General features: G+C 39.7%; 1 protein-coding gene across 3 annotated transcripts; it reads right to left on the bottom strand.

Moving 5' to 3' along the window:
* Positions 1-1,611: 1,611 nt before the first annotated feature.
* Positions 1,612-7,953, bottom strand: LOC109036526 (uncharacterized). 3 transcript variants are annotated; one of them, XM_019050810.2, is made up of 4 exons: positions 7,631-7,953; positions 6,745-6,955; positions 5,403-5,578; positions 1,612-2,947 (listed from the first exon to the last, which is right to left on the bottom strand). In XM_019050810.2, exons 2-4 carry the CDS (start codon positions 6,896-6,898, stop codon positions 2,576-2,578), a joined length of 702 nt encoding a protein of 233 aa, XP_018906355.2. In that variant the 5' UTR covers positions 6,899-6,955; positions 7,631-7,953; the 3' UTR covers positions 1,612-2,575. The 3 variants fall into 3 exon arrangements, with proteins under 3 accessions (XP_018906355.2, XP_018906354.2, XP_018906356.2); XM_019050809.2 differs by having other exon boundaries at positions 7,613-7,952; XM_019050811.2 differs by lacking the exon at positions 7,631-7,953 and adding an exon at positions 7,332-7,564.
* Positions 7,954-15,116: the final 7,163 nt, after the last annotated feature.

The raw sequence follows: 15,116 nt of genomic DNA, 5'->3' as shown, positions 1-15,116 counted from the left end.
TTTGAATTTACCAATTTTCGTCACAATGGGTCAGTTGCGCTGGTCACAGACTCGTGTTTTGACGTTTGATTCTTGTGGATCAGCTAAAAAAGCTGTTCAAGCAGCAACTCTCTAGATTCAATATTGACCGAGATAACACGCTTTGAAAAATTCGGTTTAAGTCGTCATCAACCACGGTAGTGACACCCTCGATTTCTTCCGCCTTGCTTTCATTTGTCAGGGAGACACACATTTCCATTAGTCAATCAACGTGAAACTTGGAGGAAAGCAAGGTGGAAGAAATCAAGGGTGTCACTACCGCGGTGGATGACGTCATAAATCGAACTTTTCAAAGCGCGATATCTCGGTTAATATTGAAAGTAAAAAGTTGCTGTATGGTCAGGTCTTATTATTTTGAGCTGATCTACAATCAATCAGGCATCAAAATATGATTTTGTGACTAGCGCAACTGACCCGTTACCGATCATCGGGAATTTCTGATGATTTTACCGACCCTTAATAGTGTAGATATCGTGTTTAGTTCGACAAAATTGGTCAAAGAAAGCTGATTATAAACTTTGTAGCGCCGATTTTTACCATTGCCTGGTACTGTTAGCTCAGTGCGCCATAATTTCGTAAAATGTCCTTTCTTGGAACACAAGGGGGTATCTCAATTATTGGTCTCTGGTCAGAGCAAGGACCGATCTGTTTTTTTTTTTTTCTTGATAGCACTAGGTTCAATAACATGGGCATCACACAGCACTAAACCAAGCATTTCCCATTTCTATGACACAGTCTAATATTCTCCGTCAATATGTCAGAATTCTTTTCCTTTTAGGAAGCTTCCTTAATTAAGACGATGATCTTTCAAAATCACTATGAACTGCGTCATCCAACGCGTTATACCGCTTATACTGGCCCCTTCTATCTTCATCTAGTCTGTGTCACACACGCAGAATGAGAACGAAGTACCGCATGCCGCAACCTGCAACCACAGCAGTGTAACGGCGCCGCGTTAAAATCCCCTTCAATTTCAGTGCACGGCAACTTCAGTGGCAGACACGCTGCACAGCAGCACTGTCACAGCACTAAGCTGGGTTCTTTTGAATCATATCTTTTTCACATGCACGTTGCACCAATTGAACCATGCAAAATTGACCAAATATTATTAGCAGCTTGAATAATCAAAAGAATATTGAAAAACTTATTGCATTTGCTTGTATTAGAGAATCTCTTTTAAAACACGTGCTCGTGCGTATTTTAAACGAAATTAGCTTTGGGACCCGCTTTTTGTGCCTCTAAGAAAAATTATGCATGTACATGTGCAAATACCTACAAATTTAAATGTTTTTGTGCGTCTTTCCCCCTAAACTGTGAATAAAATTTATGGTATGCCATAACTTCAGGAGAACACTGTATGAAAAAATTTGACTGACCCAAGAGAAGCAGTCCTATGACAGTTATTACAATTATCTTGTTCTCATTTCTTTATACAACTCTGCCATTCGACACCCTGTTTACTCGCCGCCTGTTGAAATAGCTTAAACGATTCAGAGTTGTTACATGAAATCAAAAACATAATTTTGAAAGAAGATACCTACTAAATTATGAAAATAAATAAAATTGGCTTAACCTTACTTGCATATTAAATATATTGAAAAAAGTTAATTAAACATCATAGATTATCATATATTATTTTATTCATTTTCATATGTAATTTATACCTTGCTATTTGCAACAATGTATAATTATACCTATTAAATTAGTTTGCTTCTATCGATGCGATAGATGTGGAAAGAATGAATTCACCTCGTAAGAATTATCAGAATAGGAATTCCTCCTCGATAAGGACCGTGGATGAAATAACTAATCCTGCAAGTACTTAGAGTCACTCGGCTGAGTGAGAGCGAGCTTAACTGCATGGGTGATGGTGGCTCTTTCGTTGAAATGTGAGTCCTCTAGCTAGAATTTGTCAAGAGTCAATCAAGGCCGGCTCGGAAAATCTTATCTTACCCGTCCGAAAAGTGTTTATGTATAATCAGGCCTCATCTAGTCAAGAGCTTTTTAACGAATGTGACACTGTATTACTTTTGAGCCTCTTGAGAGATTTTCAATATGAGCCACCCATTGACGTTTTAACCTTAACTTGGGCCTGTGAGCTGCTGCTGCTAAGAAAAAACGTTGTATGAACATTCGAGAGTTGCCAAATTTCCTCCGATAAATGTTTTATTTTGAAAGGAAGTGATGCGTATATTTCCTTGCTTGATATGATTTTAAATGATACTGTCTTGTATTTGTGCTTCACGAAAGATTTCTCTCGTTGGAGTCAACAGCTGCAAAATTACGCAAGAATGTTACACTACCGTGCTAAGGAGGAACGCCGCGCCGTATGAACATTCGAGAGTTGAGCAGCAAATTTTTCACGGAATATGCATTAAGACTACTAGTTTTACTTGAAATCAATAATATCTCAATTTTTTCAAAAACTGCACTTATGCGCCTTGTCCTCCAGGCCCCTCATTTCACATTCCTTTTCTACATTCCCTGTAATGAATGATCTTTTTCTTAACAGTGCGAGGTGGGTTACTTTCCATGCTTAAAAATAGCGTTTTGCCATCCACTTGATGACCGGCCATTTGGGTTTGGGGTAGACGATCTGTCCATCGATTCGATAAGTCGTGATATCCAATTCGGCGATGGTCTCGTAGCCGCACCTCTCGGCGAGCCTCTGCGATGCGCTCCCGGTGAAAACGGTAGCGCTGACCGGTGTGTCCAACTGTTTGCAGATCTCCGCCCTCGCAATCAGCATCTCGGCTCCGATGCCTCGTCTTTCGAAGTCAGCCATCACCGACAGGCCGTAAGCGTGCACGAACGCCTCGCAGTTGTACAACGTGTAGACATCCGCTTTCGCTTCTGTTTCCTCCATAGTCTGGAATATCTTCTTCAACTTGTCTGAAAGCTCGATCGTCTGCAAGCATAACGATAAAACTGATATCAGTGGCAGATCCTGCAAAAAATGGGGCTCAAGTGAAAGCTTACTCTATCCCAAATAGCACAGATTGCAATAAGTAGCAATGGAGATGTTGCATGTGTGAGGGATTTGCAATCTGACCATTGATTCTCATGTAAAAGTTCGCGAGAAACACGATGGTGCCACTGATTTTCTCTGAAATCATCTCCCAAGCTCAAAAAAAGCTCTCAAAGTGAGGCATAAATGGAGGGGATATCCCACCCTACCCTGAGAGTCCACCTCTACTTCAAAACAAACTCTCCATGCAAAGATAGGGAGTGGCGTAACGGACTTCCGCTGGGCCCCCCCGCAAAATTTTTTCTAGCCCCCCCCCCCCATGTCGATAAAATTCCAAAATTATTCCCCCCCCCGCTCCCGCCCCTTCCCATTTTTTTGCCCGAGACATCTCAAATCACGGACTTGGAATGCCTCACCCCTCACCGTCCCGGATCCCTTACCCGATTAAATGGGGCCCCTAAAGGATCAAGGATCTAGAGGGTGGCAGGGGCCCAGCCCAGGGCCCAAGAATCAAAGGGCCCCCGAGAGCCTTGGGGCCCTTTAGGTTCTTGGATCTCCCAAAGCCCGAATTACGAAAAGTGACAAAAAAGAAAAAATGTTTAGTAATCACTGAGTAGACATTGCAAGGCAGGGGCCCTCCAGCAAAGAAAAAGTTAGGAACAGTCCGAAAGAAGTATAAAATGCTCCGTGCTAACAATAAAAATCAGAGGAAGAAGCCCCATCTCGGTAAGTAAAGGCCCAAAGTTTGAAACCAAAGCTAAGCATCAAAAAGAGAGAGAGAAAAAAAAATTCCGGCGGCCGAGGGCCCCCTAGGCGCCTGGGCCCCCCTGCATAGCAGGGTCTGCGGGGGCGCCCGTTACGCCACTGGGCAGCAAATACATTTAGCAGGGGTGCCACTTTATTTGGGGACTCCAAAACTGAAAACACGGCAATTCTGCTAATGTATTAGCTCCCTATCTTTGCATGGAGAGTTTGTCTTGATGTAGCGACGTGGACTCTCAGGGTAGGGTGGGATATCCCCTCCATTTTGGCCTCAACTAGAGAGCTTTTTTTGAGCTTGATAGGTGATTTCAGAGGAAACCAGTGGCACCATCGTGTTTCTCGCGAACTTTTACATAAGAATCAGTGGTCAAATCGCAAATCCCTCACACCTGCAACATCTCCATTGCATGGTAAAAATACTGCATGTCCACTGAGTGTTGTGTATGTTGCCTAGCTCCTATTTGAAGGGGCCCAATTTATTGAAACTTACTGTAATAAAGTTGATATAAGTTGCAATGTGTCATCGCATTGCATATTGCCTATCTTTCTGACACATGGAGCTCATTTTGTCGATTGCTTAAAATTGGCATAAATCGACTAAATGATGTAAAAATATTGCAATTCAATGGTGAAAGAAATTAAAATTTTATTGAAATTAAATTGCAATTTAATTTCAATATTTTCATTGCACTAAGCTACTTCGGATGAAGCATGTGCTTTGCTGTATTAATACAATCCCCATCAGGGTGTCAGATCATGAAAGTTTAAAATGACGTTATTTCCTAAGTCATGTTTACTCAGTGTGTAATGTAAACAGAATGACGAAAGCAACGGCAGCCAAAAAAGATGCTCGATTTTGGATTACACATGGGAAGAGACGAAGGGGACGCGTAGTTTAAGGGTGGCGACATAGGGTTTTGCAAGAAATAAGGGAGTGCCGATACCAACTCCTTGCAGGGGTGAGGAAAGAAAAAAAGACTGTAGCGCGGTTAGTAGTAGAACGATGGAGTTGAAAGGGCTGTAAAACGGCTCTCGTGTATGTAAATGAAAGCTTGAGCTTTATTTTAAAGCTTACACGGAAAAAAAAATTGCTGATTCAACAATTCAATTGCTAAAAACAGTGAGTGCAATGTTTCAACGCAGATTTTACAACAAAAAAAAGCTACTTTAACCACATTGTAAACTAATTTAACCACGGGGGTGGTTAAATTAGCATTTTTTTGTTGTGAAATCTGCGTTGAAACATTGCATTCACTGTCTTTAGCAATTGAATTGCTGAATCAGCAATTCTTTTTTTTCCGTGAAGCTTTACCTGGCCTGGTCCAGCTGTCCATTTCGAGTCTTCTCAACTGAATTTCATTTCAAATTTCTTGAAGTTTCGGGTGATACTGGATAACGATAGGAAATTAATTTGCTGATTGAAAAATAAGTAAATATAAGAAAAATAAATAAATTGCAACCTCTCAACTGATTACATACGGAAGTACAAAAAATAACGAATTCTCTTTTTCATTACAGACTTGTACTAATGTGTGTTATCTCTACTCTCTATTCGGATGTGATAATGAAAAACAAAATATGTTCTCTAAGATTAGAAGACGCTATCGAGTGGCATTGTGACCCGGTTTCGCACCTTCATAGACTCATCCTCTTGATTTTTTCTCTCTACTTCCAAAACGTTACAGCTGATCATTTTTCCTCTGCCCCCATCTTTGTTCTCTAAAAATGCAGCCAAGGAAATCCCTTTAGCTACTTGCTTCTCCCAAAAAACACGCGCCGTTTCAATACCTCCGTTTTCCGATAACAAACCTGCAAATAAAACAAAATTGCCAATAAGTGAGAATCAAAATTTTGCAACCAGTACTTAAGGCAAGTAACATAATTACTTCCGTTAATAATCGTTACAATCCACTTCAATGTGAATTTCATAGATTGATTTGATGTTGCAAAATATCTCAATTATAGATTGTACTGAAAAATTAGGAGATGAAGATTCTGTGGGAAAAGAGGTAACGGTTATTGACAGTGAAACCACAAAAATGCGTATCTCGGTTGCGGTGTGTCTAAATCTCAACTACAATTATATTTTTTTAAAGTAGACGGAAGCAACATCATTGCCTAGGGTTTTTACAGAATATTCATCATTAAAAAGAGAAAAATCACTGAAATTTTCAAAGTATTACGTTCAGTAGTTTTTCATGTAGAAAATAAAGCATGACAGGAAGTCTGTAAAACCGTAAACCGAGGAACGCATCTTTACACCATCGTCATGTAGTTTTGCGAAAAACGAGTTAACATTCTCACAGTCACATTGAATTTCAGGCTCGTAAAAAGTTTAAATAAAATGTCTAATAAAACAAAGTACTTATCATCTCTTTCATTTACTGAAGTTTTTACTTTGTTCTGTTTTGGGGGCCAAAAGAAAAACAACGTTACTCCGTCTTTTTCTGCGTTTTTACCAACACACATACCTATGAGTAGATTTCACATTTTCGGGACAGATATGCATGATAAAAATCGGGAGGCATGCATAATGGTTGCAATGTCTGAATAAATATCCGAGTTCCTCTCATGTTTTTATAGAGGGAAAATGCCCGTTATTGCTCGAAATTAACACTAACTACATGTTCCGGTCAGGTTGAAGAAAGGTGAGTAGAAATTTCAAAAAAGAAACCTCATTTATTTTCTCTTAAAACCCCAAGATTTAACAAGAAATATACGACGTTGCAACGTGTTTAGATACATGTTTTTTGTCTTCCATGTTACAACGAATAGTTGCGAGGTTTCGTCTGTACCTACTCGTCTTGCAAGTTTGCATAGTTTGCCCCCTTTTGATTTTGAACAGCAACTATAGAGACATCGCAGTCGCGGGGCTGCATATTCTTTGTTTTGGAGGCGATTTTTTCGTCTTACACCTGCTATTGCCTTTTGCTATTTGCTACGAGCCTTTTACCTTCATGGCCTCGTCTACTTGCCGATTGATGAGCATATATTTTCCGTTGGAAGAAAATTCTCGATCATGAAATTGGCAGCCTCCTTGAAGAAAGGTTCATCGACCACTTGAATACGATACGTGATTGGAGGACGGCCGTCAGTGGGTTTTTGGTGTACTCGCTTAATAAGCGCCATCGTTTCCTACTCTCGTCCTTTCCACTTAGTCGCAGGTGGTGTCTTGAGTATTTACTTCTGTAAAAATAATCACATGAAATCTTGGGAGCGTTTCAAATTAGCAGCAAAATTTTTTCTCTTAAGGCGCACTGTTCATAAAGGCCCTGAGAGAAGTGATCGCTATTTCATCAATATTACTATATTTTAAGCAGTGGATTCCCGGCTCTGAGGTGGAATAGCCCCTCCTCAAATTGCTAGTGACATTTACCGGGAAATTTTTGAAAAAATGTCGATGATCGAAAAGTGATTTTGCTGTCAAAGACACTGTACAGAAGTATACTCCAACAGGACTGAATATAGTTTATTGTGCTCCAAAGCGTAAACAGCGAGCTATTTAGGTCATTGTTATGTGAACATAAAGGCGTGAAAATGTACCGTAATTGGACAATCTTACCAAATATGATACATTAAAATTTCAAATATCTTGGCATCTTGGAACTGCTTTTTGTAGGTACTTGACAAAAATAATTGCTGTTCGACACACGCAAGATTTGAGTAGGTTTTCGGCAGTTTCTGATTGAATTTTGAGCGCACGTTGGCGAAATCACTAACACACTATAATGTTCATATACATTATCTGCTCATATAACAATGATCAGGACAGTGATATAAATATCTCAATTAAATTGAACAGTACTGATGCCCCAATTTTTGCAATCAGTTACAAAAACTTACGGTTAATGTATATGGTACCTTGATTACTGATAACTTTCACGTTCAACACTTAATGGGATCCAATGAGCACACATGTTTCGAAACAAACAAGTTTACCGCTAGTGAATTATTCAGTCGAAGTATCCAAAACTTGATTTTAAATATATGTATTGTTTATACGCACAACACTATACTTGAAATATTAATGTGGCCCTGTTAACTTATGAGCTTCAAACAAATTACTTTCGCTCGAGGATAAAATACACTGCGTGAATAGCTACAATTTAGCACATCTTCAAGAGCTAGTGCGGAACGTAGGTAATCTGCCATAACATAGATAAATTAGAGAGGTGTTATCGTTGCAGTGATATTTTTTTCTCCCAATATGTATCGAGCGGCTTAACTACGTTAGTGTGTGTACCCTTTTTACTGCATGCAATTTTGCTTCGAGTGTAAGTTCTCATTATCAAGAGGAAGAAATTAATCATCAGAGGATGCAAGTAATTACTTTATCACCGTTCGGATTTTCTCACGATAAGAGAGTGGGTAATGACAAGATCTTTCGAGTGCTACGCAGCCGCGATTAAAAAGATTAGCACTGCAGTTTTTACCTGACTTAAAGCTGAGCGACGAGATGCATCTTAGAACTAGCTATTCTTAGAGAACGGACTGCATTGCTGGATCCAGGGGGCGTACGCCAACCCCCCCCCCCCCCCGGTTTGCCCCCAAAAAAGAAGAAGAAAAAGAAAGAAAGAGAGAAGGACGAGAGAAGAGGAAGGCAGGACGCCAATATTTGGTTATCATTCCCGACGAAATTGACTCAAACTGCATGTTACATGTTGCTTTAAAATTTCGAAAAAATTTTAGGAAAGCCTCCCGGGCCCCCTTTCAACATTAAAAGACCCAACAAAGACCCAAAATTCCAAAAATAGGAGATATTGGAAGGTGAACTTAAATCGACAATAAAATTATTCAATTGACTTAGATTAGACCTACGGACGAACTTATAGTTATACATTTAGATTTTCAGTCGCAAAGGACCCCTACATTGTTTAATAATTTCATAAGTAATTACCAAACAGAGTAAGAGATGAAAAAAATAAGAAAAAATGAAAATATGTTAAAAGGAAACAACATATATTTGAAAATAAAATAAAATTCATTGTAATACATTTTAAGAGTTGTAATAAAGATTGGCAAATGAATAAAATCAAGTTTAAAAATTTGAGTAAAAAAATTAACAAAGACCAAAATTCAAATAAATCTTAGATAAAATATTAATATAATATACCCCCCTCCGTTCGAAATATCTGGGTCCCCCATCTCGAACATGGAATTTTTGACTAAAACAGATTTTAACTGCAAATATTAAGGTTATAGGACATTCCGTCAACGATTTTTTGTCCACTCACCTATTTTTTCCAGTAATTTACGTCCACGCGTTTTTTCGGCACGGGAGTTTTGGTCCACATGCCAGTTGAGCCCACATGTAAATACAAACGACAATTGCTCACGACGTTTTTGGATGAAAATATATACCGTCTTGGAAGAATGAGGGTTTAATTGTTTTTTTGTTTTGTCTGTTTGGTCTAACGGAGAATAATATATATTTGAGAGTTTTGGTAAAAATGGGGGAGTGTCAATTCCATGAGACAAAATTCACTAAAACTCTCTACACCTCTTTGGTGTAACAGGACTTAATTATCTTTCAAGAAATTCCCACCTTGTTATACCTGAACCAGATGAACCTCTATATTTGCCTCAGCTAAAGGCTCTTAGATTTTTCCTTAAGTATCTTGATTTATTTTGCGAGGAAAGATCTGTACTTTTGAAGGATGCCTGTCATTCTTAATACGTTCAGTTTCGTATGATACTGTGCAACACCTTTGTTGTAAAATAGTTGCTTCAGGCGCCGCCGCACAGCGTGGCGGGCGGCGGCCGGCCGGCAGGCGCGAAACGCGCATTGGCGCCTACAAACCTAAGTGAATACTTCAAGCATTGTGCAATGCGTGAAGTATCCACTTAGGTTTGTAGGCGCCAGTGAGCCTCTCGCGCTGGCAGCACGCCGCTGCTCTGTTCAATCGATTCTTCACCGTGGCCTCAAATAGGGAAAAATCGACGATCGATCATTCACGCCACGCCACTGCTAGATTCCGCGCAAAAAAAACCCACAATGTCGAAATATTTATAGATGAGACCGGTGCTTTTTTTTCTAAATTTTCGAGGTCTTTCCGATAGTCGGTCCGCAAGTGACTTTTGACTCTCTCGAGGAGAGGAGAGCCTCCCCCCCTCCCACCAGTGGCATGGCGTGCTTTGCGATGTATCGGTATGTACCCCATTTGAAACTACGGTAAATAATCGATTATTAAGGTGTTCGCTGCTAACACCCTGCACTGGAAAAAAAAAAAAAAAAACACATTGGATCTAGAGTCCAGACTCTTGAAAAACATTGACAAGAAAAAATACTCTTGATTCAATCGGATTTTTGCTTGAATCAAATCGAAATCCGCTTACATTAAGAGGCTTGGTTCTTGATTTAAGCTAGATTCTGATTGAATCGAGACTATTTTTTCATGTCGATGTTTTTAAGAGTCTGGACTCTAGATCCAATGCGTTTTCTTTTCCAGTGTGTTAATCGATACTTTTCCATAGGTTTAAATGACAAATCAATCGATTTATCGCAAAACACTGCCTCCCACTCAATAAAGTATATGATCCTTAAACGGAGGTTGGCTCCAACTACTTTATCCAGCGATCTCCTTACGTAACTTCTGAAAGGAGAGGGGGCCGGAGCTGGGGGGGGGGGGGCGTTTATTAGGGACCCAAATCCAAACTCGAAGGAGTTCTATTGTCAAGTGGCGGAAGGAGGAGCCGAAATCGTCGCCTGCCTGACGTAAGGGCGTAACTACACTCTGCAATGAACCCTATCTTCCATACAACTCAATACTTTTCCGGGCTCATCTCACTGAGCAGTTACGCCCTTGTGTCAGGCGAGCGAGGAAATAATGGATGAGACCGCGGTGACGGGCACGGAAAGCGAAACCGGTCTCAAAAATGGACCAAATTTACAATATTACGCTTCCATTCCGCTTAAACCTTTTTGACAAGTTTATAATTTATAAATTAACTCGGAACTTACCCGCGCGAAGTTGAACTTTTCCGGAGGAGGAGCGGTCGGCGGTCGGAGTGGAGCGAAGGAAACAATGGGATCATACGGATTTAACTCGGAGGGGTGTGAGCGGGAGGGAGGCGTGTACGAAGAACACCGCAAGTGCATTTGAGCGTTGCCAAATTTCCTCATTTAAAAATTTCACCTTTTAGGAAAGTTATAAGTATTCTCTCTTTACATTTTCAGGTACACTAGATTCAGGTACGAGGAAAATTCTTCGAATTTTTTTTTTTAAAAAAAGGGTAAAAGTTCTGCGGCGAAATCCGTATTTTTCTGGACAAATTTGGCAACTTCGGAATGCACATACGGCGTTCTTCTGTTGCGCGGCAATGTGGGAGTCCGTTCGTTTCGCTCGCGTTTGTATTTGTTCGGAAGGATAACAATTAATGTAGCCCACCTGCTTCCAAGTTCTTCCAGTTTTGACGATTTAAGAGTCCCAATTTTCTTGTCCGCCCTCACCTTCTCGAGTTGGTTGCTCAGTCGTATTTTACGTCAATGCCCACCTCATCCGAAGAGCACTTCTGGGTTTTATGAATGATGACAAATTGCACGGTAGGAGAGAACTTTCTCGGAGATTAATGAAATATGGAGCTCCTTGCACTTTTCGGAAGAAATTTTTAGGTTGCAAAGTCCCTGACCTAAAATAAACATTCGTTGATTACCGGCAGTTTTAACGGCAAATCAACCCCTGTCTGACTCTGTAATGTAAAATTATTAGAATAACGCGTAATGCGTAACGCCTGAGAGGCGCGAAGCGCTTCTAGGGGTTGGACCGCGAGGCCGTCAGGGGACGTAGCCTCCTAGTTTTTTGATAATTTCCCAAATTAAAAACTGAGCAATTCCCGAGATCCTGTAATCTATGAGAAGAAAAGTGAAATAATAAAGATTTTTCAAAATATGAACATTTTTTGACATTTTGTAAAATTCCAGGTTTTCCTTGACACGTGACATTAAAGTGTCTGGTTCCTCCAGGTGAATCAATACCTGATCCGCAACTTTTGTAACAGAATCTCCATACCCTCCATTTTCCCTGATCTTTAATGCTTTAGGAAAGTAGGTCTGTATCCGAATTTCACGGTCGACGGACCCACTGAGAGACTCAACAGCCGGAATGGGACCTAAAATTTAAAGGCCAAAATCTTGAAATCATACACACCTTTGAAGCATTGCACAGAGGAGAAGTACCGCTCCAGAAAAGCTTTCAAGTAAGTAGTAAATGTATAAACAGATGTAAAAACTTTAAGTGCAAATTGTTTCATAATGAAGATCCATTTAAGCCATCCCCGGAAAGTTATTTGGACTCCATTTTGCAATTAAGAATTATTATAATGTCTCATCCTTAAAAAAACTTACGTGCGTAGGGAAACTAATGGTACACACTTTGTTTTTAAGCTGAGCCAGAAGTTGTAGTTCCCGATTGCAAAATATAGTCCATTTACTGTCTTCTTATTTTCTCATTTCAAATTTACTTGGACGTGAATATGCAAACAATCTCTCTCTGTTGTGCAAATTCTCTGGAATTTGGTTTCTGGACTTCGGGGAGCTCAAGTTCTTCAACTTATTTTTAGCACACGCGTGCGTTGACTTCACAGCTGCAAAAATTCTTATAGAATGTCGTACTGTTAAGAATAACTTCCTTGATCAGTAAATGTGTACTTTTTAGCACTTTGTCCAGAAGATTTGTTCAATTGCTTCCATTGACAAGATTCTCATTAAATTCAAAACGTTGGTTTTTTGGGGGAAAAATGTCCTCAAAACCCTTCTTTTATAAATTGCAGTACTTACATTTCTGCTTAGAAGGCGTCGCTGTCCTCCGTCGTGTTCCTCACTTGGCCTTTGAGGCACCATCACAAAAAAATAGAAACGGAAACAAACAAAATAGGAGAATAGATTAAGGGGAGGACGCGCGTTGATGACGGCGCAGAGATACAACTATTCGTACTTGATGGATGTCCGTGATGCATATGCAAAATTGAAGGCGCGATGACGCGAGGCATGACCTCGGAATGCTCCGCTCTACTGCCTGAAAGTTTGATACTCGATGTTGTTCCTTTTTTTCCCTCTTTGAAGTCTTATTCTGATTTTAAGATGTGTTTGCAGATCTACAATCCCAAGCTCGACCTGCCCCATACAACCCACGAGGCAGCTGTTTTCAGTAAGCCGCGGGCCAGTTAGATATGACGAGATTTACAGGTTTTCCGATCGATTCACGGCTTTGTCTACCGATTCACAAATTTTTCGATCGGCCCAAGTAGCATTTCTAAACGGAAAAATCGCTATATATTGGGATTTTATTGGCGAAAAAATAGCTAGGAACAGCAACATCTAAGTTATTATCTTCGATCTTATCGGGATGGAATCTCGATTTTAACCCCCTGGCAATTAATCGCGATATTTTCGAAATAAAAATCGCTATAAATGGCGATTTAATCTCGATTTTATAGACGAAAATTGATCGCGATTTTATCGAACAAAAAATTGCGATTTAATCGCCATATATCGCAATTTTGAATGCGATAATATCTAGATATACTGCCACCGATATAATCGCGATAACCAACCGATAAAATCGCTATTTATCGCGCTTACTGCAACCTCGGGGATTCACGGATAAAAATCCTAAATCAAGAACAATCGATTCACAGGTTTATCGATCGACTCGCGGCTTTCAATCGAATCGCCTCGATCGGTCCACGTTTTTGTTTTTCGATCGATTCATGTCGATGAGATTGACAGTGGTTTTTTTATAATTAATTGCGTAAAACGGTTTACTTTTTGTTTTTCTATCGAATCGACACAGGTTGTTTAAATCATTTGTCGATCGATTCGCGTTTTTATTTTTCGATCGATTCTTGTCGATCGAACTCATACCCTCCTTAAAATTTGGTCGTTACTTTCCCAGAGTGTCTACTGAAACTGGCTGATAAAAATTAAGTACTTTTACTGTACCTTTTCAGTACCTTATTTCCAAAAAATTTAGTAGGTACTTAGGTAATGAGCAGAAAAAATGCAGTACTTTTTTGGTACCTCGAATCAAGCCGATCAAGTTGATTGTTGATTTGAGTTCCTATTATTTAGTTACATTTCTCACAGCTTGTTTATTTTCAATTATTCTATTAAAAGTATCCATTTTCTAAATACAATCCTAGTTTGAGAGCACTTAAACTATGCGGTCAAAACAGCATTAGCGGCAAAGGAAACCCGAAAAGCCCAGCGTGGAGGCTGATTTAATATTACCTACTCTTCAATCGCATTGCTAAGGCGCAAGCATACAACTATTCGTACTCTCCGGAATGCGTGAGGTATCACGCCACAATTGAAGGCGTTTTCGAAACTGCCAACTTTCCATATCAGGGTTCTCGAGTCGCATAAAATTCGAAGCATGAGATAAATGGAGTTCCTGATCTTACAAGCTACTGCAACAGGTGCACATCTCCTTGTTTTAATTTTTTGTCAATAGATTTCGTTCCAGTTGATAATGCACGCGTGTAATTTTCTCGGATGTGTTTTCGTTCTGTTTTAGCTTTTTAAATGCGTTTGTTACTGACCTTGTATTTTGTTGTTAATTTGAGTTCCTTTTATTTAGTTATGTTTCTTACAGCTTTTTATTTTCAATTCCTCTACACAAATTTTTCATTTGCTGAGTACAGTCCTAACGTAAGCACACTAAAATGCGGTCAAAACTGCAATAGGGGCCAAGGAAAACCGAAAAGGCCAGCGTGAAAGCTACTTCAAATGGACCGCGTTAAACAGAAAGGAACCAAGCCACATCAGCTATTGCCAATATTAATTGGGCAGTTTAATTTTTTACATGAAAACGGTTGTGCGGATTTTCGTGCAAATTTCAGTGAAAATTTTCCATGGTACGAAGCAAATTCCTTAAAATTTTCGGAGAAATCCGAACAAGCATTCTCTCGTAAAAAATTGAATTGCCAAGTTCAACTTGGCTATAGGTGATGTGGCTTGGTTCCTTTCTGTTAAACTCGGTCCAAATATTCCATTGCAATGCTAGGGTGCAACGATACAACTATTCGTACTCTCCGGAATGCGTGAGGTATCACGCCAAAATTGAAGGCGTTTTCAAAACTGCCAACTTTCCATATCGGGATTTTTGTGTCGCATAAATAGGATGGACAGGTCCACTAAAACTGGCTGGCAAATATCAAGTGCTTTTACAGTACTTTTTCAGTACCTTTCCAAAAAATTCAGTGCTTTTTTGGTACTTTTGAGAGACGAGATTAGAAAATAGTCGAAATTCACGCGCAAATCGCGAGAAAAATGACGTGACTAGGAAATTAGAAGCTCATTGGTGGCCTGAGGATCAACTGGCTTTACAATCTGATGTAGCCGGAAAAT

Source organism: Bemisia tabaci, chromosome 6 (assembly GCF_918797505.1).
Source record: "Bemisia tabaci chromosome 6, PGI_BMITA_v3".
In the NCBI taxonomy this organism is placed as follows: domain Eukaryota; kingdom Metazoa; phylum Arthropoda; class Insecta; order Hemiptera; family Aleyrodidae; genus Bemisia; species Bemisia tabaci.
Note: the sequence above shows the minus strand (reverse complement) of the source record. Positions and strands in the feature narration are given on the sequence as shown.